The sequence below is a fragment of the Setaria italica genome, chromosome III, assembly GCF_000263155.2.
Source record: "Setaria italica strain Yugu1 chromosome III, Setaria_italica_v2.0, whole genome shotgun sequence".
NCBI classification, from domain to species: domain Eukaryota; kingdom Viridiplantae; phylum Streptophyta; class Magnoliopsida; order Poales; family Poaceae; genus Setaria; species Setaria italica.
In genome coordinates, this window is record NC_028452.1 from 4,944,234 (window position 1) to 4,971,542 (window position 27,309).

Below are 27,309 nucleotides of genomic sequence, written 5' to 3' on the forward strand. Positions count from 1 at the left end.
CTACTGGACACTGCAGGCCTTTGCCCGAACTGTGTGTCTGTGCATACTTGATTGAGGATAAAATTTTGTTTGCAAATCTATGTTAGTATTTTATAAAAAGTGGTGGGTTAAGACATCTTATTCACTTTAAGGTCTACATTAATTATATATTAATCCCTATCAAAGCAAATAATACATATTAATTCTCTCGGTAACCGAGGGGAGAAGAATATGCATGTCTTTTTTTACGGACAAATTATGAAGAGGATATGTGTTGTGCCTTAGTTTATTTCACAGGTTGCTTTCCCTCCTACGACGTGCCGGAGCACGGGGACTCGTCCACCCCCGGCCCCAAGATGACGCCACGACGGGGCGCTCCAACGTACACATATAGACACTCAAACTGCAGCTGCAATTGAATTATAAAAGTAAATATGCAAACTGAGATATGGCGCTATTGGGTGGAGAGAGGAGAGAGAGCTTCCTGGCCAACAAAACTACCTAAAGCAAATAATTTTGTACGACTTCAATGGAATATCAGTATATCACTAATTCTATTGGATCTCCACAGTTCGGCTCTCCATACATCATGAAATATACCCTACACGTACTATCAAATAGAGGTTTGTTACGGTGTCTGCGAGGGTTTAATTTGGATTTAGACCAATGGACGGCTGTCGTTATTGGGCTCTACGCAGCTAAAGTTTAGAAACTTTGACCATTCATATACATGAAAGTATTAAGTTTCATCACATTAAAATGAGAGTAATTAATAGATTTGTCCTGGGAATACCCTCAAAAGAGAATATATTTTCGTAACGTCAACAAATTTAAAATGCATTAAACAAGTAATGGTCAAAGATATGTATTACCAGAAAACATTTATGCTGGCTGGCGGGTTTCGCACTCGCCAGCAACCTTGAGCTGGCAGAAATCGGCCTTTCTGCTAGCGGGTTCATGACCGCCACCGCAGAGGCATGTGCGCTGGTGGACGAGTTAAGTCAGCCGCCACCACAGAATACATTTCCACCGGCTAGTACTAATAATTTAGGAAAACAAAAATAAAGTTGCATCCCATATTGCCCGTCATGCGTCAGGGTGCCAACGGGATGCAATGGTATTTGTTCCCGACAGATCCCTTGAGGTAGAGAATACTAGATCGACGATTTACCAAACAAATCAAACAAATCTTGCAACTTACATCTCTTCCAAGAAGATACATTTGGATTTGAGGGCTACAAGCAAATAAAAGATTCTGCACATCGTAATAGGCTAATGGCCGATAACAAAGGAGCTAAAAGAGAATAAAAATGAAACTAGAGATTCTTTTAAAAAAACGAAACCAGAGAGCAAACAAGCAACTCAGTCAATCTAAGCAAGCTTCCCGGCCCCTGCACTTGCCCACGGCCACCGTGGAACTCTGCACGCCGCACCTGCACTTTGTTGTGACTTGTGAGCATTACCGGAGAGGACACGACGGAGCCAGACGAGGAAGGAGGATGACGAGCTCCACAGGCTGGCGCCTCCACTAGCCGCCCGCGCCGCTGCTCTTCTAGCGCGCGCCGACCACTGCTCTGCCTCCACACCCGCCGCTGCCATGGACTCCGCCTCCACGCCACCGTTCTTCTAGCGCACGCCAACTGCTGCTCCGCCTCCACACCTACCGGTCGCCGCTGTCGTGCACTCTACCTCCGCGCCCACGTGCCGCTGCTGCCATGAACTCCACGCCGACCGCTACTGCTCGTTGCCGCCGTCGGCCTTGTGCGGAGGAAGGAAACGGATAAAGCAGAGAGAGGAACGAGATGTGAGGATAGGAGAGAACGGGGGGAGATAAAAGGGAGAGAGAGGGAAGCCTGCGCGTGAATTTTTTTCGTTGACACTTCGCGACTGGGAATTTTTGTTTCCCCACCAAATCTGGTACCATTAGCGATGGCAGGTGTTTCCATCTGTGGTGATGGGTGACATATGCACCTGCCAGCACAAAGCCTTCTAATTTTTCTCTTTACTTTTAATTTTTTTAAAACAAGTAGATTCATTTAAAATTATAACAACTCTTACAAAAGAATACAACAAATTATATTGAGATATGTACGATGATTTTTTTTTGTCAAGTTAGTTCACAAGTTTGAAAGTCTAACTTGAGTCCTATGAAACAATGTAAGGTAATGTAACTATTTGTTAATAATGTATGGTCTAATGTTCTTAAAATATATTGAAACTTTTATCATAGGATAGTGCACTCATAAAATGATTTTGCACCGACTTATATAATTTTCAGACCACATTTAGATATTTTTACAATTTGTTTTCACCAAAAGTCTAAATAGAAGTGACAAATATACCTAACAAACTTTGTGATTTTTTCGTGTACTTTCGTGGTTTAGGCTAAAATGGAATATATGTCTTTAACATCATTTTTCTAAAATTTTAAATCTTATTTGTGAAAAAAATTAGTTCAAGTATCAATTAATTTTAATAAACACGCTTATAATCATTTAAATCTTAGAAAATAGTAAATTATTTCTAAAAATTTTGAAACTCCTACACAACAACACATATGTAATCTAATATATGTTAAAAATATATTGTGATATGAAGATAATTATTTTAGCTAACTAAATACTTTTGGCCCTACTGATGAATGTACATTGAAATGTATTTGTGCTGACGAGTGACATAAGCACTCGCCAGCACAAATGGAGGCCATTTGTGTTGGCGGGTGCTTATGCATCTGTGCTGGCGGGTTTTAATGTGCCGGCTCCAATGTCTTTTGTGTTGACGGGTGGCAATTAGACCCGCCAACAACTAAAAATTCATGTATCAGCACAAATCATTTTTGACGTAGTGTTAGACCATGCTGATGATGTCCAAAATGACAAGAGAAAATTAAACGGGGGAAAGTAATGGGGCTTGGTACTAGGATCATTAGTTCCCAGATTCCTGTTGCGTTTGTATGTCATGGATGCCTACACTCATCCCCGATCTTGGTCCTGAACAAACTTTATTTAATCTTCTGTGCATATAAAAATTATCTTATCCTGCCGGCTGGCATTTGAGAATCAAGCATCAGATCATGACAACATTATAACCATGTCTGAAAGTCCTTTTTGCTAACATTGTTTCCACTCTAGTTCATTGAATTTAGACCGTTAACTAAAAGGACCTGATTGGCATCAGAAAAAGGAAGGGTGGAGATAAGTCAAAATCACACATTCCAAGCGGTTGAATATAGTACCACACTTTTTTTTGAAAGGATATAGTACCACACTTTCACGATAATGCCTGGCGCACTAACCCTGAGCAAAATTCTAGCCAGAGGGAGAAAGAACGCATGCAATGTCTATTTGGATCTCTTCATTTGGGCTGAATTAAAAATCTAATCATGGCTGCCGCCGCAACATGGAATTGGAATATGACATTGCAGTTCTTTCCACAGCTCAAGTTGCTTGGGTAAAAAAGGAAAGAGAGATTCCATAGGAGCCGTTTGGTCGGCGCTCTGTCGTCAACCAGCCAAACCTAGCTACGCAGACAGGATCGTGTAAAGTACAGTACGCCCGAAGCGGCCCATGATATTGTATGCTTCCTCGCAATGATCGTTTCTGATCCACACCATCTTTGGCCCAGGCCCTTTTCTCAACACATCCACCCCACACCAGTCTGATGTACTATGCGGCAGCTCCTCACTGTCGTAGAGCCGTAATCCGGCTACACTGGGGCTTCTTTCTATCACACCCTCACCTCCTCCAATGCCCCAACTGGTGGCAATGCGGCAAACCATCACCAATGTCGACCCAACTCTGCCCAAAGGCACCTCATCTCTAATCCCACTTTCCACCGATCACCAAACTTAATATTAGCTCTGTTCCAAATTACTATTTATTTTTTTACCTTTTCTAGATGTATAATATATACTATATCTATCTATATATAAACGTTATGTATATAGAAAAATCAAAATGAATAGTAATTTAGGATGGAGGAAGTAATTATCACTGGTGACATGCGGCACAAGGAATGGCAACGACTGCACAAGGAGAGCCAAGATTGAATACGGCTCACTGCCGTATGGCTGTCCCAGGCTGTGTTTGCTTCTCACAATGAAGCAGGACCCACCGGCAACCGGCCGGCAGGCGCCATCCACCGGCGAACACCCCTGAGTTGTTCTCGGTTTTTTTTTTTTTGAAATAAGTTTGTTCACGGTTATATCTCCGGCAGATGACCGTTTCTCCCCCTCCGTGACTGAATTCTGATTTACAAAAAGTAGCGATAGAAGTTCCTCTTGGCTAATTACTCCTCCGGTGCTGAAACTGACAGGTCTGCAGGACAGTCTTGGTCTCTTGTAGGCTTATGAAGTAACGTTTTCTACATGCTCAATTCACAAACACAAATCACTTTGGGATTACATAATTCTTCAAGCAAAATAAGACGAAGGCTGGTCAGACTGCCATCCATCTAAACTTAAAAGTTAAATTGGTGATCCGAGAAAGACAAATGTTTGAACATGAGATGGACCTGTACTATATTTCATTTGTTGTGTCCCACGGATTCTTTCGACTCTAATATCGAACATTTTACATTAAATTCAATAAGATTTTCTGAAAGGTGTGTTGTTGAAGCGAACCCAGGAAAGCTTCAGCAGTGGCACCTTTCTAAACCATATAAGCAATTCTTCCACTCTTACTACATCTGCAAATCATGCATGATAAAACCATCCAGCAAAAAGAAAGTAGTATATACATGGCATATTGGCATCACCCATTACAATAAGCACTGGTAATTAGTACAACAAAGAAACCAAATACTATTACAGCAATTGCACGCACGCTTTCTAGCTAGTGTTTCAAAAGCAGAGGAAGCCACCCTTGACCGCCGGCGGCAAGCTGGACTCCCCGCAGAGGCAGTCCACCTTCCACCCAGGCAGCGGTCCCACGTTGTCACCCTCAGCTCTTCTGCCGTCGCTGCCGCGCCACGCGGTGGCCGGAGACGGCGTGCCCGGTGTGCTGGGTTCCTTGCCCGCCTGCTTATTCACCTCGTAGATGGCAACGCCAACGCTGCCGCTCGCCGGCGCCACGTCGGGACCGGCGACAGTTATCTCCGTCATCTTACCCCTCCTCTCCATGCCCAGATCTCCAATTCCTGCACACTGTTTGGTGATTTTTTTTTTCTTGGCGAGTCTGCGTGCTTTTCTATATTAGCTTCCTGAAATTGAGAAGCTGTTTTATAGCTAGGACGACAGAGAAGATGATGGCAGCCGGGAAGATGACTCGGCTGTCAATTCCGGGAAGAAGACGATAGCCATAAATGATGAGCAACAGGTGGCATGAAATGGATAAGAACGTGACATGTGATTTTTATTCTATATTTTCTTTTTTTATAATGTTCATTTTCTTTTATGTGACGAAGGGTATAAGATCTGGTCAACACTAGAAAATAAAATAAACCTTATAAAAACTCAGTTTAGTGGGGTCAACACTAGAAGTTGCGATAATGATATGACCATTTCTTAGCTAGCAGCCATGAAGATTTTTCTAGGAACGACAGAACGGTATTAGCACGAATGTTGAATACTGTTAGACTTCCCTGTCGAATCAGTGATCCATCATCATGGAAATTAGGGAACAACAAATGTGACAGCTAATGTAGAAAATGATAAAAATGGACGACGAGGAAGCACAAATTTATACGGGCGAGATAAATCCAGGACTTCAATTTTAGTTTATGAGGTGCATTTTGTTGGATTTGGATTCTTTTTCTAGCTACTCAACTATCACATCTGGCCTCTAGGAAAAAAAGAATTATTCAACATAACCTGTCAATTACTGTCACTGTGATGAGTTAATGGTGTGGGACCAAAGTCAATATCAAACTTAATCATTGCTTACTTTGTCAATTTGGGGCCATACACGCCAACTACTCTCCCTGTACTTTAGATTTGTTCTAAATTAATTAAACTTGTCAAATTTACATTAAAAACATCAACACTAACAGTATTCAAATATTTCATTAAATCCACTATAAAATGTTCTTGATAGTGCATTCATTTGGTATTATAGATATTAATATATTTTTTAAAATAAGTTAATCAAAATTAGAGCGTTTGGAGTAGGAGGGAGTACTACTCTACTAGAAAGACTACAATTTTCCTTCTGTTGATATATATATTTGGGGCATACATAGTATATTACTTTCTTTGTTTCTCTATTTCAAATCAAATTGTAATTTGCTATAGCTTTGTCCTAAGTTAAATTTATCTAATTTTGATCAAATTTATAAAAAAATGCATTCAAACTAGTTTCATTAGATTTTATATTGATATACTTATTCCATGTTGTAAATGTTAATGTATTTTTTCTATAAATTTGATCAAAATTAGGCAAATATGACGTAGGACAAATTATAAAAATCTATAATTTGGAACGAGGAATTATTATTGACTATATAAGCAACCGTGATATCTATAGTTAAATATACTTAACAACATGGATTCTATGGCCCTATTTAGCATGGCTCCAACTCCACAATTTTCTGCTCCCACTCCAAACTCCAGCTAGAGCAATCTTCACATGGAGTTGGAGCTAATGTGTAACACCCCAGAATATCAGCAACATTCTGGAGCGTTACCACACTACGCTACAGCTAATACAGGCACACACATAAAAAAATAGCAATAAAGATAAAAGAATAGAGCACATGGAAGCAACTTAAATCATCTAGATAGAACATCTTACAGACTGGATCCAAAAGAGATTATAAGCTAAGCAAAGACTTCAAAACCGAACATTTTTATTACAACACATATGTCCAAAATATATATGAAGAAGTGTGCACACACGTGCTGCTACTCCCATCCAACCAAGCACCCTCCAAACTCAAGAACCTGCGGAGAGGAAAAGCGTATGAGCAAGCAAACTGCTTCAACCAAGTTATTTAAATCACAATATATTACGCAATAATTTAAGAATCAATATTATGAAAGAAGCACCACACATCTTCGAGTAGTAAGATAAATAAATACTTCACAACAATACTTCATAATGATATTGAATGGTACAATGCAATGCAATGCAATGTATGAATTCACTTCTACCCACACATCCCCAAAGAAGAAGGTGAGGGCTACAACCACATTGCTATATCTCAACGTGCTATGCCAAGTACTATTGAAAAGGGTGGAGAACTTGATGCTACAATTTCTAATGTAATTCTTGGTCACAGAACCTCCACTTGTAGCTAGTTCGGTAGGCCTTGAGCACATTATTGCCAAACTTTAGTAACATCTTCTATAAGACAATTCACCACTCATAACTTTGATCACAAAAGACCAACCACCACAAAGAGATCAAAACTACACTATAATAAAGCATGAGTGCAAAACATCTGCAAAACCCACCAATCACTACATGCACCAAGCTCTAGGGAGATTTTCTTCAAAACTCAAGTCTTGACTTCTTGGAAAACATGGCTGAATGATCAAACTTCCTTCACACTTTTCCAAAACCGAAATCAACTACAAATCTCAAAGTACTCCATGGGATAGTAGTAGAGAGATGCCAAAAGCTCAGCATCATCTAGGTAATAAGAAATAGGAATATATTCACAAGGACTCCTATTGATCGACAATTGCAAAGGAAGGGAAGGATCCTAGTTTAGTAACCATGGAGAGTAACAATCGTTGCACCACATTAGCACCTCCAGCATCTAAGCCATGATGCGTTAGACCTTCTGCCAACTGAAGCTCAGTCAAAGGAGACGAAAAAACATTATGTCATCTTTCACTAGCTCAGTAGACTTAGATTGACATAGAACTGCATCCAAACGCCATTTGTTGTTGACTTAAAGTAAGCTCTATACGGTGCTCAACACTAAGGCTAAGTGAATTAACTTCATATGTCTCCAAATAAAGCAACATCATGCTAAACATGGCAGGCTTGCCAAAGATTAATCTCTCAACATTGAATTTGTCCTTTGGGAACGAACCTATAAAAACTTCAAGCTTTAGTGCTCACAAACGGATCATGACACCGTATTCAATTGATCACATCCCATTTGTATTTCCCAAATGCTCCATGTCACTATAACTCAGTATGAGTATCGAACTTCCGTTGTTGAACACAATGGACCACTCCGCTATGAAAAAAATAAAATGTAAACCATAATTTCATATTTATCTTGTTAGTATGAGGTACTGAAATTAAATGGAGGCAATTCATCAAACAACAAAGCTAAAGCATCTAGACCACATCGCTAGTTTACTTGCCTTCACCGAAGACCAAGAACATGAGCTAAGCACGATCCGAAGGCGCACCACCTGTTCACAAACATAACTCAGCACTAACACAAACACACAAGCATAAACAAACATAATTCAAAGTGTTCCTACCCTGAACCCGACAACCTCACAAAACCACACGCAAAACTAGACATGACAGCAATATTGTTGCTTCTCTTTTTTGTATCTTTTAATTGTGATGGCTAAAAATTCTCATCTTGTGCCATCTGAAAGATAACTTCAGAAATTACAACTTTCTAGTGATCCATAAATAGAGAAAAAATCATCAACATAGGCTAATCTGGAGATGAACCTCATACTGAAAATCTGACAACAACTGCAGAATGGTTCTAGTAAAATATGTATATTTGGAGCTCCAAAATTCATATGAAAATGCACTTAACCAATCTGAAAACCTTATAAAATTGTCTAAATCTTCTCGAACCACTAAAAAGTCCAATTCAATCGCTAGGTTTGCCTAACCTTCAAGAGAACAGATTCTGCGCATAGTTAAGAGTCTGAAAAACAGTCAGAATCAAAACTTTGATATCTCCCTGGTCTTAACTCCGATTGTAGTGTTCTTTGAGGCTATGAAAAGCTATGAAAATATTCTACAGCTCATGAATAGGTTTATTATTTTTTGAATCCATTAAGAGGACTCAAAACAGACATTAGTGAAAACTGCGCATATTGACTACGTGCTAAAAACAGTGACGAGGGCAAAACTATACCCTAGCCCTTAACGGTGTCGAGTACCACTACACGCACGTGCTAGAACATCTGAAATCTTAGGGAAAACATGGATTACAGTGGGCGCATGCCTCACCTAGGGTTTCCCCTTCAAAACAGCAAGAGCAACGGCGACAGAGGCGATCCCAACGATGACTCCTGGTCATTTTCCTCTCCCTAGCGACGAACGACACAGCAGCCCTGCCGATTGCACCTAAATTGCAACCCAAATGGCGGCACCACCATGAACAGCGAGGAAAGGAAAATCGATTGGGGAAACAGAGAGAGAAAAGGAAGTCCAACCAATTTTTGAAGAGGAACGACGACAACGGGCGACGGCGGCGTACCCTAATCTCTCCCTTCTCCCTTCTCTTATTCTCCCTCTCTCCCCTTTGGATCACGAGCAGAAGGGGAGTGGCGGCGCAAGGGTAGAAGATGTGGGGGTATAGGGTTTAGAAAGGATAGGTGGGCCGGCCAAGGGAAATTAGAAACTCCAAACGAGATATATGAGTAATCAAACGAAATGGATTCAACGAGCTCAACGCAACCATAGCATCCGAGCGATGGATCTAAACAGTCAACTTTTAGCCCTCAAATTTACATATTTCCACGTAGTGTATTTTTTTTTTTTTGCGCATTCTGGTTGTGACGTGACGAATGGGGGTGTTTGATTCAGAGGGTGTCCAACCTTTAAAAAAGGCATTTTCAAGGTGAATTGCCATTACTGCCCAGCTAGTGGCCCCATCTGTCATTCTCTTTGTCTCTATTTTTTTCTTCTTGGGAGGAGTCTCATCCAGCCGCTGTTCCTCTGCTCGCCTGGAGGCGCCGTACGGGGCCGGCCATGGTGGAGCGAGATGGGGCCGTCGGTGGTCGCACGGGACGTGATGGCGCGACAGGGTGCGGCGGCGCTGGACGGCCCCGCCAGGGCGGAGCAGGACGGGCCGGCGGCGGCCACGCGGGATGGGGAGGGCGCTGCGTGCGCGACGGGGGTGCGGCGGCCGGGCAGGCGGCACTGGACGGGACCGGCGATGGCCGTGCGGGACGCGGAAGGCGCGGCAGAAGGCCACGGCGGGGTAGGACAGGTGCGGGACGCGGAGGGCGCGGTGGCCGGGCCGGCGGCTTGCTCGACGGGGTCCGGCGGCCAATCAAGCGGCGCTGGACGGGGCCGTCCACGGCGGGGCAGGACGGGACCGGCGGCGACCGCACAGGACGAGGACGCGGCTGCCAGGCCGGCGGCGTGCGCGAGATTCTCGGCCTTGCGTAGAAGCACCTCGCCAGGGTCCGCGGCAGGGGAAGGAGGCGGGGGTTGCTCGGGAGGGGCCGGGGGCGGGGAAGAGGTGGCGCGGCTCGGGCGGCGGCCTGGCCGGAGGGCGGGCGGAGTGGGGAGGCGACAGGCGGCGGCGGCGGCGCTCCTGCCAGGTGAGTCGGGGAGAGGAGATCGGGAGGAGAGGGGCAGACAGGAACGAACCGGTACGCGTAACCGGTGGCAAAGGTGCTTCACAAGTAGGTTCATATTTGAGGTTCATGCAGTTGCAAGTGAGGTTGCTTCGTCAAGATAATTTGGGACTCCACTGCTAAAAAGGTAGTGTTGGGATGTTTGGCTGGCTCCACTCAACTTCACTTAGAGTTTGAAGTTGAAGTCATGCCAAACAGAATATATAAAACAATAAATGAGAACAAGTGGCGAAGAGAGTAGTTTCAAATCATGTGAAAGGCCGAAATTATTTCTGGTACACGGACTGGACCGAAAGAAGAAGCTGGGTCTCCCAACTGGGCTCGCATCTGGGCTTTCCATAGTTCAGCCTCAACAGGTGGGTCCCAAGGAAAGCTTCTAGAGGCTGGAGCCACAGAAAAGGCACGGGCCCACACGCCTCCTAGGTTCTCTCTTTCCCCATCCTCTTCCGCTTCTCGCCGAACCCCCGAGACCCGAGTGCCCCCGCCGGCCCTGCGTGTCTCGCCCCGCAAGGAATTCTTTGCCGATTCCACTCCCCCAGGTCATAATCCGATCGATCGATTGGTCCGCGAACCCGTCATATTCTGTTCTTGCTTCTTCATCTTCATCTATTTATATGGATTATTGAATTCTGCGTGTATATTTTGCCTTGTTTGGGTTTAAATCGGCGGCTGGGGCGCAGTTCTTGAGTCGTCGGCGATGGCGTCGAAGCGGATCCTGAAGGAGCTCAAGGACCTGCAGAAGGATCCCCCCACATCCTGCAGCGCAGGTGAGTTTATCCTTCTCCACCACCTATTGATTGGAAGGGGTCACGGCATTAGAGCGTTCTGGACTATGTGTATGCTTCTGCTCGTGTGGTCGATTGGTTCGTTGTATGACTGAACAAAGGGCTAGCCTGCTCGTTTTCTTATGTGCACGGAGAGTCGGTTTAGATTGATGTGGCTGAAGTTCCTCTGTCCTTTAGATTGATGGTTCTATTAGATGTTGGTCAGTCGCCTTCCCTACTAGGGCAGCCAAGAAAAGATCATGCTGTTATTGGAACATTAGTTCTGCGTATCTTTAATTCTGTGGCTCTATTAAGTCAATAAGATTGCAACAAATATGGCTATTGCTTCTCACCTGCTCATAAAATAATTATAAAAAAACTCAGTGCACAAATTTACACTTCCATGAAAGAACTTTTTTCCCTTTGTAGTTTTTATAGATAATCTAGGGTGGCCGCATGCTTGATCAGACTGTAATTATGAGCTATTGTGATTATATAGATTACTATTGTTTAATTGGTTCAGCGATCATTTTAATTCCAGGTCCTGTAGGAGAGGATATGTTCCATTGGCAGGCAACCATCATGGGCCCTTCAGATAGTCCCTATGCAGGTGGTGTGTTTCTGGTTTCTATCCACTTCCCTCCGGATTATCCGTTCAAGCCACCAAAGGCAAGTCTAAATTAGTTTAAACAAACACAAATTTTATTCGAGATGAACAAGGTGCCTATCTTTAATTCTTCATCTCTATCATTGCCCCTTTTTTTTGCATCAGCTCATAGTTTCAATAAAAAAGTTTTCCAATCTTGTGTCTTAATATTTATGCATGACAAACATGTAAAGTTCATGCAGTAACCAGATAACCAATGTTCTACCTGTCTTCTTCATTATTATAGTGCTACTAAATTGCTATCTTGAAATTCAACTTTGTACCAAGCAGTTACTTGATTGGTTGGTAGGATTTCCTCTGCATGTGCTAGGTTTATAGATCAGTATCCAACAGAAATAGTGATATGGCATAGTAGCTTAGAAGATTTGAAGGTTTTCGTGGTTATCTTACATATAAAATTGAAATGCTAAATCGAGGGGCAGCTTTACTGCTATGCGCTATTTCTACTAGAAATGTAGGAAACATACAAAGATATCATCAACCTTTTCAGGACTTGTAAAGAGGGCCTATTTATTGTACGATTCCATCAGAAAGTGGCATTGAGCATTGCAAGTTCCATTGTACTTGGATATTAATATATTATGAATTTACAATGTTGGATCTTTGAAGTTATCATGTTCTGATGTTGATTTGCCAGCACATTTTTATGGACCCCTAATAGGGCTTGTATTAGCTTAACATATGAGGAAAATTTTGTGGGATTCTTCTACTCTAGTGAGAAAATATCAGCCATACTGTATCCTTTATATGCCATCACCTTGTTTTGTTGCGCATGACTTATACCCTATATTCTTCTCTTTGCCTGATTTACCCTGCTATAGTGAAGTTTGATGGTAAGGATTAGAAGGATTAGTCTAATAGATGTCTTTTTTTAGTATACATGATATTGAGAGAATCCAAACACTAAAGATTAATAAGGTTAATTCACATTGTCCTTGTACATTGTATTTCGCTCTACCTTTTTTGGTTGATCTGTTTTCATCTGCTTCTTGACCTGGTCACCTTTTGTTACATTCTACTCCACCTATGGATGGGAACTGCTCCCTTCGTTCATCTTTACAAATTACAAGGTGTTTTTTTTGTTAGGATAAGCTTTGGCCGATTGTTACCCTATCAATATGTCATTCATGTGATACATAAGTAATTTTGAATACGGATCTAGTAGCATCAATTTTGTATCGCAAAAAATATGTATTGATAGGATAATTGTGGTCAAAGGGTTCTCCCAACAAAACAAAATACGCCTGTGTAAAGATGAATTGAGGGAATACTAGGTTGTTAGGTCTACTAATGAGCTAATTTTATTTTCATATTTCTTTGGTCAGTCTGCTGCTTTATGTCTAGTGGTAATGTATATGGAAATTTCCTTTTCCTGTAGATAATAGATTAGTGGGCAGTAGCTACAATTGATCAAACTGTTGTTTGATTATCCTACTGTGGTATATTTTTAATCAATCCCTTCTCTCTCGATCATGGATGGAATATATCGTGCTATTCTGAAAGTATGTCTGATGCTGCAGGTTGCTTTCAAGACAAAGGTTTTCCATCCAAATATCAACAGCAATGGAAGCATCTGCCTCGATATCCTCAAAGAGCAGTGGAGCCCAGCATTAACTGTTTCCAAGGTGATTGACCTCAGCTTGATTTCTCTTTGGGCAATGAAATTTGTATGTGTATGCTCTCAAAAAAAAATTGTATGTGTAGGACATTTTTCAATATGTTTTCTACTGTTACTGTAGATTGAGGTACATAGGAAACCAACCTCATCTGCCCCTGCTAACTTCCACTATTTTGGTTTGTTTTAGGTGCTACTTTCAATCTGTTCACTGTTGACGGATCCAAACCCAGATGATCCGCTGGTTCCAGAGATAGCTCACATGTACAAGGTGGACCGAAGCAAGTACGAGACCACTGCGAGGAGCTGGACCCAGAAGTATGCAATGGGTTAGCCAGTTATATTAGACCTACAGGAGCAGGCAGGGAATCCGTTATAACATACTAATGGACCTATCCCTACTATGCTATGATTCTGGGTATTGTAATAGCAACTAATGTCGTAGGTCGATGGTTACTGTTGCACATCCTATGAACATATATGCATATGCATTAGTATGGTTTCAACAGATGAATAGAGATTAATAAACATGCTTGCATGTTTGACATGGATGGCATATTGTTTCATCATATCTGCTCATAAGGTGTGATTTGCACACCACGTTTTATCGGTGTGCGGCTGCTGAATGCCCTGCAAGCTGTTGGGGATGGTGCCTGCGTTTGCTGCAAGCCTGCAAAGAACTGCCTCCTTGTCCAGTTTGCCGTGCAAAGTGTTGTTCGTACTGAATTTGCGGAAGATGCCGATCCTTCTCCTCCGTTTTGGATCTGATTTTGTTTTGGTGTGGTAAATGTAGTCTTGCTACAACTGTGGCGTGCTTATACTTATGGTATGCTCGAGCACCGAAAGGGAAAACATTCTAGTAGATTACTTTTGCAAAGATAAACCTGATAGCCTGTTCATTTGCTTCTTCAGTTCAAACACCGTGGCAGTACATGGGGTTTAAATTGCTTAAGAACAACAGGTAGCCTGTTTTTGTAAGAGCAGCACCGCAGAAGATATTGAAAGATTAGACCAGTTGACCCTGTGCTCAGAACAAACAGGTAAAGTTTTATTTGTTCTTTCTGGGGGAAAAAAAGGGAGAGTTTTTCTTTATTTGTCGCTAGCAACTGCATTGCAAAATGCAGAAGGCCGATCTGATCCAACCTGACCCGAACACCGAACTGATGGCTAGCAGGAAATGGCGAGTTCAGAATTTGACTATCCTGCAAAAATAAACTAGCACACCACAAGCAAGATTTCCGAAACTCTCCAAAATGCAATACATCTGACAGCCATTGGAACATCTGACATGAAAGCATGTACATGAAGAAGTAGCAGTAACATTATACACATGCAAAACCCAATAGAATCCATCACAAATGAATACGGACCGACCGACCACCAATGATGCCTCAAATAATCCACCACTACCACCCTACCAAAAGGAGGAAGGAAAAAACTCTGCTCTGTTCTGCTCAGAAGAGCTTGTACGGGGAGGAGGCGTCGAGAGGGTGGATCAGGTAGGTGAGCACCAAGGCCACGATCATCAGCAGGTACGCGATGCCCTGGTCAATCGATGTTCCTGCAAAAACAGATCAGGCATAATTCCTTTAGCTAAGGAAAATTATCTGGGGGCGAAATGTAATAGTTGAAGCTACAGCAAAGCAAAGGACGAGCAGTATTCAAGGAGTAAATCTGCTCTGTATCGTGTCAGGTGACTCACCGTCGCTGGTGGGCGCCGGCGCGGGGGCCTGCGCGGCGGCGAGGGCCGGCATGGCGATGGCGAAGACGAGCGCCGCCGCGACGGCGAGGCCGAAAGGAGTGGTTCTTGATGCCATGGCGGCTGGTGATGGGATGGGAGTGCGCGTGATTCGGGGGGAGGGAGAAGAGGAACGAGCAAGAAGAAATCTCTGTGGCCGAGGGATACGCGCCTATCTCTCTGCTTGTACGCATGTGCATTCGCTCCTCTCTCCCCCCTTTAAAACGCCTCTCCCTCCCTCTCTCTCTCTCTCTCTCTAGAGTCCAGACTCCAGAGCGTAATAATTTAGCGGCAACGGCTCTCTCTCTCTCTCTCTCTCCCTTCCTCTCTGTGTGTGTTTTTTCTCTCTCTAGAACGAACGGCACCGCTGGACCTCGCTGGGACTGCCATGGCGTGTTGCGCCGGCGGCGGGGCCCGCGCACATGCACGACCGTTGCGGGGGTTGTTTGCAGGGGGATCGGCCAGTCTGGAATCCCATTCTTGAGGCTGGCCGTGGCTGGCAGGCAGCCTCCGATGCCTTTTGCCTTGCCATCATCGATCTGGACGCACAAATGTTCCAGAATGCAGATCATAATTCTTTAGACGTGCCGCCGAATCCGATTCATTCCAGCCGTATGATCACAACTTTAATTGTTGTTCCGAGGTGCAAATCTGTTGCGCTGCCGCCAGAGTTTGTCCTCTATATGCTTCGCAGCCGTGAACTAACATCTCCAATCGAAATTTTTTTGATAATGGATAAACATCCGGACTCTTGGAGATATCCGGCCTCTATCTCCAATCGTAAATACTTGTGCAAATAAATGACGTCGAGACATCAAGTTTTTGCCTGCATACAGTTCAATCCTCCAATTCAAAACGTCATATATTTCCGACCGGAGGGAGTAGTTGCAAGTTAAATTTTAGGGCTGCAAGTACAAAATGGAATATCAGAAAACATTCTGAAAAGTGAAAATGCTACATAAATGACAATCTGAATAGGAATGGGGAAGTAAGGAAGAGAGACCCTTCCATCCTAAACAGAGTACGGTCCTGTATCCCGGTGAAACTCCGATACGATCTTGCTTGCACTTGTGGCTGGCACTTGCTCTCATTGTTTCCTACTGAATTCCATGGATCCAGAAATGTTCCAGAGCCGTGAGCACTCCATTTGTCGCGACCTCCGGCGGCAAGCAACCGTCTGAAATACGAATCTGTCCACTTGACCGGTCGCGTACAAACTGCAGTCATCTGGGAAATGGACGGCCCAACAAACATATGCTGATACGCTCCCTCCCATACCAATGATTCAGTGGAAGTACATTTGACATATACATTTCAAAAAAAAACATTTGACATAGCAGATAGAAAAAAGATAAATGTCAGTAATAACATGCAACAAGACAACAGGTGTTGGCAACTTAAGTCATCGAACGTGCGCGATCCCCGACAAATGGAACCATGCAGGGAAAGATGCTCAGATGCTAGAACAATTTCAGAGTCTGCGGCATTGACCAGTCGCATGCATTATACGGTATTACCTCCGTCCAAATTGTAGGTCATTTTAGTATTTCTAACTTTATAGGTTTTACTATCTATGTAGATATAGACTTTGTGCACGTATAATTAAGCTGCAAAACTAAAGGGATTGGCGGTCCACGACCAAGAAACGGCCCACGAGGTTCTGGCCATCTGACTGACTGAGCTGCTGCTATATTGGGCTTCCTAGGTTATGTACGAGACTACGAGGTACTTGCCATGTGAAAAGTCTGTTGCTGAAGCCCGCTGGGTACCCTTTCAATAGTTTTCAAAAAAAAAATCCCTTTGCTTAGCAAGCTCCTCTTTTTTTTTCCCTTTTCCCCTTTGAATTGAAGTCCTTTACTGGTAACGTGAGACCAAGTCAGCACTGGTCGCGTGATAATGTTTTTGTTTTTATATTTTTTGTTTTACGATTTTGTAGAAATAAATAGTCGAACGAAAAATTTGCAGAAATAGACCTACGCCGCCGTACGAAACGGCAGTAGGTCCACTTCCGCCGGTTGGATTGGTAGTAGGAGGCCCACAACGCTGCACATGCGTTTCTCGCCGTACGAAATGGCGGTAGCATGCTTTAGCCGTTTCGTACGGTGGTAGTTAGCCTTCCACCGTTTCAAGTGGCGGCAGGCTCCCCCTGCTTGGTTTAGCTAGGTTTAGCCGATGTTAGCAGGTTGCAGGATGCTATAGCTGGTTCAAACGGCTATAGCGGAGTTATAGCCGTTTGAACCAGCTATAACTCTGTTTTAATTTTGATAAGTTATTTTTCATGTAATTTTGTATGATATTTTTAGAAGTGAAATATGTAGTTACATTGCAATATATAACTTCGTAATTTGAGAGAGGTAGAGTGATTGAACAAAATAATTGAAAATGATTTAACTCCCGACCATTAGATACATAGCTGTTTCCAGCGACATTACAATGGATCCAAACGAAATTTCTAAACTAAGTGGCATATTGCTAAACCTAGCATGCCTTAGGTAATTAAAATAGCTGGGGAAAAAGTTATGTCTACTTCCTAGTAGAATTGGCTCTGCGAGGACTGCGACGGCCAAACTCCATAGTAGCCAGCAACCCTAGAGGATGGCGGAGACGGGGGACGATCCTTGTTGTGGTGGTAGGTGCACTTACACCATGGATCGGTGCAAATCAAGTCACCTACGATATCAATCGCCCAAGAATTCGCGTCAACTTCGGACTGAAGATCCTCGACCTTACGCTCCAGGTCAAAGATCTTGCACTTCAGGTAGTGTATGTACTGCTTAGTTGGCTTAGGAAGTGGTGGATCGACCCACTTGGCGTAGTGGCAGTTTCCTTCATCAAGATAGGTCTGAACGTGATGTTAGTTTGAAACACGAGAAGCTTAGAAAGAGTAATGAAGTAATAACTTTACTCACCAACCCATAGAGCTGGAAGACACAAGCCACACCATGGTGACACATTGGCCACGCATCCTGGCGGTCATCATGAAGCCTAAGGGAGTTTGGAGAGGCGTAGTTAGCCCTGTCCTCCAGAGGGAACTCATCGAGGGGTGCCTCATACTCCGTTGGGCCAAAAGAACCTGGCCAAGTGATGGTTGGAATAGGAGCACCCCCTCCTCTTCCCCTCCTCCCACGACCTCTCCCTCTTGCGGATGCCATAGTTCTTACTCGTGCTCAGTGGCGTGGAAGGATATGGGAGTCTTACTTATGCTCAGTGGTGTGGAAGGATTTGGGAGAGGAGGGTTCAATATAAGGAGTGCTGAGATGAAGACGTGTTGCGCTCCCATGTGCTCAGTATGTCATCGTGTTCAATCATCCTGAGAAATGGTACATATAGCCTTTGCAGGTGCAGGAACGTAGGTGTAAGTGGAGTCCCATCCACCTGAGAAGGTATCATGTTCAGGGTCCTTGCAGTCTATAGTGTAGCCTTTTCAGTGAGGTTCACGTCAACAGTATATAGTGTAGGTTTTTCAGTGAGGGTTCACGTCAACAGTGTGTAGTGTATGCTTTTCAGTGAGGGTTGACATCAATAGTGGAAACCACTATTTGAGTACTGTACTTGCTGCAGAGTAGTGTAATTGGAATAGTGTGGAATCTCAGTACTCGATGAAAGGAGATGAAATGTTATAACAGTATAAGCAACAGTACAATGGCATCCGAGTCGCCCAACATGACAAACCTAAAAGAGCACCAGCCTACATAAGATAAAGGAGATCCTATGCACTAAATGTGTCCTCACTTGAAATGAGGCTCACCGCGACCATGACCACGCCTCGCTACCCGCTGCGCTGCTCTGGTCTGGTACTGGTCATACGTGAAGGACTCCGGAGGGGCAACATCGCGAGGCGGACGTCCTGGTGCGGCCGCAGGTGGTGTCGTGAAGTCCTGGGTGGCGCCCTGTGTAGCACGCACGGGGGCATCCCCTAACTGCGAAGGACCAAGCTCGTCAGGGTCGGATCTGAAAATATCGTCCACTAATCTTGTACTTGAACTTCTCCTCTATGGCACAAACAATCCACTTGGGCTCAAAGTTGGGATTCTCCACTATGTGAGAATACATGTATTGAGTAACAAAATCAGCAGTGAGGTTGCGGTGTGTTCCTTCCAATTCATCCAGCAAGCATTGGTGCTCAACCACTCTAGTCACCTCCTTATATGCGTGCACTCTAAACGGGCAATTGCTTCTCACATAGCACACATTATACACCGTCGGGTTGCTCTTCACCACTCTGAACTGACGTTGCAAAGATAAAGTGGATCATCGCTTCACAGCTGCCTTCACCTCATCCCCACTGGGGTACATAGCACCCACGCAAACTTCATTCTCCCTATACTCTCAAGGGATATTTTTCCCTATATTGACCAGTAGGGAGGAATGGTCATAAGCTGATCAGTTCTGCGGGACAGGGTAAGCATCTTCCTCATTCAACGAGTCATCATCCATAGCACCATTGGCCTTTTCTCCTTCCCTCTCCACCTACTCAACTAACTCAAGCATGTCTTCCCCCTCATCAGCCTTCCCATTTGGCTCACGGGTTGCAACATCATCCTCTGCATCTCCCTCTTCTACCCCCTCTTCATGAACTTCTTCATTTTGCCCATCAGTACTCTCCACACCTTTCTCGGCTTCAACTTTAGCACCTCCCACATCTTCTTCCATCTGACTGCTAGATCCAGCCTTCGTAAACACTTGAACATACCATATGAGTGGTAAACCGTACTTCGTGCAACTTTTTACATAAGCCCGGTAGTTCTAGGTTCCTTCAAGCGGGATCAACTCCTAAAAGTTTATGTCAGGTCGTCTCCTCACTACAGCCTTAACGGACACATCCACTTGATCTCTATCAAGACCGAAATCCTTACAAAACCACCTGCATATGCCTCCCAAGTCCTCTCTCTTGCTCTTGGTAAATGCTTGCAGATTGACTAAAATCCACTCAAATCTATCTCTTCTGGGTCATATCTAACCTCCCCCAGACCATAGAACACTTGGAAATATGAACTTTCCGACATGCCTGCCAATACACACGACACGAACAGTGCAAGTTATTCTCAATAACTAAAATAAGTTAACTCGAACGATATCTACATTTCAATATACGGTCCAACCTAACGAACTAATTCATTTTATTTTACCAAGTCAATATACATAATACTATCATAGGTACAAAATATTACTACATTAATGTAGCCCTAAAGCAGGTCAATATACGCGATAAGAACAAAAGTTCTAACTAAATCTAATAATTCCAACTACCCCTGAAACAACTACATCTTGAATACCTATACATAATATAACCCTGGCATTGCAAATAATATTCATCTAAAATTAATCTACATAAATCAACAAAGTAATTTTACTGTCATCTAAATATCTAAGCTAAATCCACTAACCTGACTTAGCTACGTTTTCCTATGTCCACTATCAACTAAATATCTAAGCTAAATTCACTAATCTGACTTAGCTACATTTTTCAATATCTAAAATGCACTAGACTAACTAACCTACATTTTTCTATGTCTCGTATCCACTAAACTAACTATTAGATCTATCCACTGCACTAACTAAACTAACTAAACTAAGGAATTACAAAAAATATCTCTAATGAAACGACGAGCGGACCTTCAATCTCCACTGCCTCCCCTCCTTCCTCCCTCCTTTTTTTCTTTCTTTCCTTCCCTTCTCCTCCCTCCCTCCCTTCCTTCCTTCCTTCTCCTCTCCCTCCCTCCCCTCCCTTCCTCTTCTCTCTGGCTCTCGATTGTCTCTGACAGCGGGCACAAAAGAAAGAGGCAAGCACCCCGAGCAGGTGCGTGCGCTTTTATAACGGCTGGTCCTGCCAGCTCATTTGGAGGAAGGGCCTCACTTCTGCCGTTTGAAATGACGGCCCGCCAGTTCTGCCAACTGAAGCGGCGAAAGAGCCTTGAAACCCCACGCCATGTCATCTCGTGGGCGGCCCGCCGGATGAGGGGGGCGGTAAGCTGCATGCGGGATCTTACCACCATTTCACCCGGCAGTAGGTCCCTTTACCGCTGTTTCAACCGGCGATGCTCCTTTACCACCGCAAATTTTTCATTCGACTATTTATTTCTGCAAAATCGTAAAAAAAAATAAAAATAAAAAAATTCGGTGGCCTGACATGATTGGGCCCTCCCAATATGCCCACCAAAACAAACTGGTTGTGGCCCGGCCCGGCTTGCGTTCCTTAACGGGTAGCTATCCCGTCTTCCCCAGCGCTGGCGATCTCCACTGCAGCCGCCTTCCGTTTCCACCGCTCCGCCTCCGCCCTCCACGATTTGCGCCACTCTTTCCCAATACCGGCGGCGACCGGCTTAACTACGGACATCGCTGCGGGACCCCATCTGGGCGCGTCCGCCGCCATGGGTGGAAACGCCTGGGTGGTTCGGTTGGCTTCCTTTCTTGCTCTTGGTTTGGTGCTCGACTCCGTCGAGGCCAGCCGCGGGGATATTGATCCGCGGTACAGGTGAGACGCATCTTTCTGTGGATCATGAATTTTGACTTCTCCAGCAGCGTCCATTATTCTTGCGTGAATTATTTTCTGCGGGTAAGTCGTCAAGCAGACATTGACTAGTCTGTGGGATTTCAGTAGTTCTTGTGCAGACAAAATGTGTTCATGGTTGGACTCTTGTTGATCATTAATCCTAGTAGTTAGCAGCTACCATAAATCTTGGACAGGACATATCACTGCTTGTCCGCTCATCCTTTAAGATGCGTTGCTGTTTGAATCGTGGTCGATGGCTTATCCCATGTAGTAGCTAGTTGGCTACATAAGAAACATATTCCAAATTGAAAGGCCTCCTCCAAAATGGATCAAATCTCCTAAAGTAAAAAAAAATATATCAATCTCTGTAGTAAGTCACCAACTCATCATTTAGTTAAGTAACTCACTTTCTAATTTCTATGACAAGTGGAAGGCGTGTCATCCTATGACAAGAGATGTGAAGCAATACTAAATTAATTTTACTAGAACAGGGCTTATTGCCTGGTATTGTAACAGCATGTGGGTCCTAGCAAACCGTAAAACACTTCTTGGGGAACTAGAAACTTGCGCTCAATGATTTCTTGTTTGGAGTTGGTGGAATGTTATGAATTAGGTGCGCTTAGCTGGTTATGCACATCGAATTTACTTTATTATGGCACCCCTTTTATTTGTTCCTTGTCTAATATATTGGATTTGCAATTCCTATCGTACTCTATGATTTATATGAGAAAATCACTTGAGTGGTGTGATGTGAATACCTGGTCTTTCGCAAACTGTGAGTGGCAAAGTGTTCTTGTAGCCCGTAGCTGAAGTCGAAAGTGGTAGTATGGCTTTACTGCTCTAGAATCTAGAGGGACCGAGGGGGTAATTTTCACATTTATACTGTCGACAGATTATAACAGTTTTCATCCTTTTGATGTCTTCAGAGGTACATATATAGATAGTATTAAGCATTTTGGTACCTTTGGAACCGTTCAGAAAAGTCAACGATTGTCTAGCCCTTTGAATTGGATTAAAATCAGAGTAAATCCCTGTAGGTTATACTCAATAAGTCAATGACTCAATGTTATTGATAGTGACTGTTAGTCGGGATTCGGGGAAAAAATTGTCCCTGCCACCCTGGTACTTTAAGGAGCACGCCAAGAGACTTTGAGTCATTTTGTACCCATGCAGGTACATATAAATATTAAATACCCAATGCTCTCCTAGGGAGAGAGAGGTCATAAACTCCTTGTTAACCACCATATACTCATTTGTCATTTCTTGCTAATTCAAAACCTTCAGCCTTCAGCACGTCTGGTCTATTTGTCCCAGGGGGTTAACCAGTCCAGCCATTTGCAGTTATGGCTTACACTAATGTTCCCATTTGCTTGGTTGTGATTTTGTAGAATAGTCAACTTATTGTAGATCCTGGCTTGCACCAATTACTCTTGATCTGTGCTAGTCTGTGAGAATGCAGTAAGGTTTGAATAGATTGAATTGGACCTTATGAGTTGTATGTTGTGTTGGTAACTGCACTAGCTTATGTATGGGCCTGTTTGGTTGGAGGTTTGAGCATTGTGCCTGAGAAAGTGCTGCCAGAATGCCAGAAATTTTTTATGTATTTTTCCTGGCCAGACTAAAGTGTCACCATTCATATGTATCCACTTCCCGATTGAGAAGTAATAAAAGAAAAGATAAAGAAGCATCCACAAGGTGGGGTGTGATATGCAATTACTGAAATGTGAGTAATTGATGTGAGAGGTTTGCTTGAGTGTTGAGTCAGGTGACCACCTTTGTACACCTAAGCAAAAAAATATGTTACAGACACCAAACATAGTACAGGCAGCCACCAGGAGGCCAAAATATTGTCTGTGTTAGATGACTAAAAGAAAGCTCTGTAAAGCTGGCTTTGAAGTTCAATCCATGCATTTGCTGAACCAAATCATAGTTACAGGCTTACAGCAGCCTAGCTAGGCTATTTGCCAAAGTTCAGTCAATGATGTGTGCTGTAATCTCCAAATTTCTTAGATAGATGCATGTGAGATATGCTTAAAGGTACTAGAACCCCTTTTTCCTTTTATGGTGGTATTCTGTCTTTGCAGTATATATTTCTTGTAGGCTCTTTTCATTTTGCATATGTTATTACCAATATCGCTCTTGGGCCTTTGAAAGTGATTTTTTGTAATATTGCACATCATTTGATTTCATGAAACATTATCTGTCCATCCTAGTTGCATGCTAACATACTACCATTTACTGCGAGTGTGATGAATTGCTTCCACTTACTACCATTGCTTATGGAAATCTTTATTCTGCTGATGAACATTCAGAACCTGCGTGAGGGAGTGTCAAACTACAGGGATCATTGGGGAGAATATCATCAGCCACTGCCAGTCCAAAGAGAACAACACATCTGTTGGTGGTTCTTGGTACAACCAGGAACAAATTTACATGCAGTGGAAACAACTGAATTGTAGGACAGATTGTCGATATCTCTGCATGATGCAGAGAGAAGGGGAACGGCAATCACTTGGTCTGAGTCCTGTTAAATATCATGGAAAGTGGCCGTTCTTACGTGTTTCTGTGTTCCAGGTATGTCTTGTGCTGACGTGATCCTGATTCCTGAGTGAAACAACTTTTTCATTTAGTTCTTGATGACATCTCAACTAAATCTGATGCCATCAGGAACCTCTTTCAGCTGCACTATCTGCAATCAACCTATTTATGCACTTCACTGGCTGGATTTCATTTTTTCTTCTAGTGAATTACAAATTGCCTATTAGACCCCAGACCAAGAGAACTTGCTATGAATATACTAGCTTATGGCATATCTATGCAATCTTAACAATGAATGCATGGTTCTGGAGCTCTATATTCCATAGTAGGTATGAAGTTGCCCAGAGCCTTCAATATATATTTTCTGAAACTTAGAGATACATGTACTACTATAATCTGTGGCATCTAATTTCAACATCTTTTTTTCTGCAAGAGATATTGACTTGTCTGAGAAATTGGACTACTCTGCAGCTGTCGCCCTGCTTGGGTACTCTTTAATCCTTTCATTGCTAAGGACTTTCAGTGTCAAAGATTAGGCTAGCAGGGTGATGTTTGCAGCACCTATTTTGGCATTCGTTACAACACATATATTGTATCTTAACTTCTATGAGCTTGACTATGGTAAAGTTGCTTTCATTTGTTGCTAAACATTTGTCATCCCATACAAAGATCAATCTCACTTTTATATCAATTGCTTCTTTTTAAATTTTAATAGATTTAGCAATCTGCGTTGCCTAGTTTACCAAGTCTTTTGTATTACAACAACCATATATGCCACCTTTGTTTACAGATGTATATTTCTTAATAAAATCCATCACAAGATGTTGTGAATAGTAATGATTTTCTTCAGTTCTGCTTCACACAAAGTGGTTGCATCTATCTGATGATTTTTTTTATCAGGATGGAACATGAAAGTTTGTGTGGTGATGGCTGTGGTTCAACTTCTGACGTGGGCAATTTGGGCTGGTGTAACCTGACATCCATCACGACTCAAGCTTTGGATGGTTATTTTTGGAGGAGCACTGGCGGTGCTTCTTGAACTCTACGACTTCCCTCCGTACATGGGCTATGCGGATGCCCACTCACTGTGGCATGCGAGCACCATTCCACTCACATATCTCTGGTGGAGCTTCATTAAGGATGATGCCAAATTCCGGACCTCAACTCTCATGAAGAAGGCAAAGTAAGCAAAATGACCACAGATTTCATTGTCCACTCAAGAAACATTGGGACACTTGTGCTATCAGACATAACAAAACTTCCATATATTCAGCCCCTTGATGCTCCTGTTGTCAATACGAAAAGACATCTCCATGCACTCATGATTTTGGTCCACAAACTCAGCATCTTTCGGGGGCATATTCTGCCCTTATGATCTATCAGTTGATTGACTGAATGAAATTTCTGTGGTTGAATTGGCATCATTTCTTTTTAGATCTCGGCGCTTGTAAGCTTCTTTTGTCATTGCCAATTCAGTTTTGTAAAATCAGGCTGAACATCGTTGGTGTGTCTCCTATGGTGTGCAACCTTTGTAAGATCCTGAAGCCCTCTTCACACAAATACAAACTTATGGTCATCATGAATTCCAACGTTTCGAAGATTATATTTACATGTGCGAGGTTTGAAACATAAGGGTACAGTGGCTGGCATAAAAGGCGAGCCTGGGTGACATCTTAAGCCAACATTCACCTAGAAGCACCATGTAAACTCCTAGTGGATTCTGTCGGTTTCAGTTGGATCTTGCAAAAGGGAATGGGGACGTCCTGCCATGCCCACTAGGAGCCTGTCTGGTCGGGGGCACGAATGGGGAGATAGTGGCTGGAAAGTTTCGCACTCTTGGAACTTTGGATGGTGGTGTGTGATTTATGTCACTGAGGACTCAGTATTTGAGCAGTTTCCTGGAGGATCATGCAAAATTCTCTCAAAGTTCCGTGTGAAGTAAAAATCGGATCCACTACACTTCATTGGTGAAAGATGATAACTTCAGGGATATATAATAACGATTAAGAAGTGTAACCACACATTTTTTTTTCCTTCGAAGTGGTTGGTTACCTGATGAAGTTCAATTTGCGTTGTGCTGTCGCAGGTGTGTTTAGTGCTAATCGCATTTATCAAAAAAAAATGCTTAGTGTCCCTGTCAGCAGACATCACTATCCTGATGAAAGCCAGCTCCGATCATTCTGGCACTCAGAAGAACAACCCTTTGCAGTGGCCTGTGTTTAATTTGTCTTTTTCTCAAGCAATAAACAACTCTAAACTGCAAACCTGAAGGAAGATAAATTGTTCGAAGAGACCCCATACGTCACGTATTCTTCGTCAAGTAAGCAGTAACCAATTTGGCATAAAAACTCGCTAGCCGTATGTAGATATTTTGCTACCATGAATTTCATATCGATATTGTAAGAATGTCAACAGCTGGTTATCACAATTCTGTACTAAGACTTTGGAAGGTCAAAATGCAGCGATCAGCTGGGGGACAAGCCTGCAAGCTAATTCCATCTACAGGCTCTACCGCTCTAGTCCCTTTCGTGTATGTGCCAGCTCTTGTGTGATGCTGCTTAATTTATGCTGCTTTGCCTATCTAACCATCGCAGTTATCCACAGCTGTTCACAACTGAAGTATACCATGATATTTTGATTCAAGTTCTTGCATCGAAGAAGTGTGTATTTCTTTTTGAACTGGCATTATCTGCATTTTTTTTTACTTACAAGGGAAAATACGTCTGCAACTCCAAAAGAGGTTCTAAGATCATGCCAAATTCTCCCTCTTGTCCAGTTGCTCATGAGTCAATGACATGCCATGCTTCATACAATATTATTTATCTTTGTAACCACTTGCATCAGATGTAAAAATGTTTTTTAAACGCGGACACAGTCTCATGAATCATGAATGCACGCACACGCGCTCCACCCTACAAGCATGTCTGATAGCCGAACCATCCATAGGCACGTCATCTGCCATTAAGAGAATAGAGCTAAACCATACTTTTTTTTACTAGTTTCCAGTTAAGTGCAGATACCAGCATATAACCTATGGATTGATATTGATCAAGTGTTAAGTG

The 27,309-nt window shown here is 43.1% G+C and overlaps 2 protein-coding genes and 1 pseudogene across 2 annotated transcripts; all 3 read left to right on the forward strand.

Moving 5' to 3' along the window:
• The first annotated feature begins 9,831 nt into the window (after positions 1-9,831).
• On the forward strand, positions 9,832-10,536 carry LOC101763643 (uncharacterized PE-PGRS family protein PE_PGRS54-like). The gene is made up of 2 exons (XM_004963411.1): positions 9,832-10,396; positions 10,508-10,536. Exons 1-2 carry the CDS (start codon positions 9,832-9,834, stop codon positions 10,534-10,536), a joined length of 594 nt encoding a protein of 197 aa, XP_004963468.1.
• A 288-nt stretch (positions 10,537-10,824) lies between these two features.
• LOC101781975 (ubiquitin-conjugating enzyme E2-17 kDa) lies at positions 10,825-14,044 on the forward strand. The gene is made up of 5 exons (XM_004960573.3): positions 10,825-10,971; positions 11,113-11,199; positions 11,738-11,865; positions 13,384-13,488; positions 13,669-14,044. The coding sequence occupies exons 2-5, from the start codon at positions 11,130-11,132 to the stop codon at positions 13,810-13,812; spliced, it is 447 nt and encodes a 148-aa protein (XP_004960630.1). The 5' UTR covers positions 10,825-10,971; positions 11,113-11,129; the 3' UTR covers positions 13,813-14,044.
• A 7,374-nt stretch (positions 14,045-21,418) lies between these two features.
• LOC101782788 lies at positions 21,419-25,856 on the forward strand (annotated as a pseudogene).
• The last annotated feature ends 1,453 nt before the right edge of the window (positions 25,857-27,309 follow it).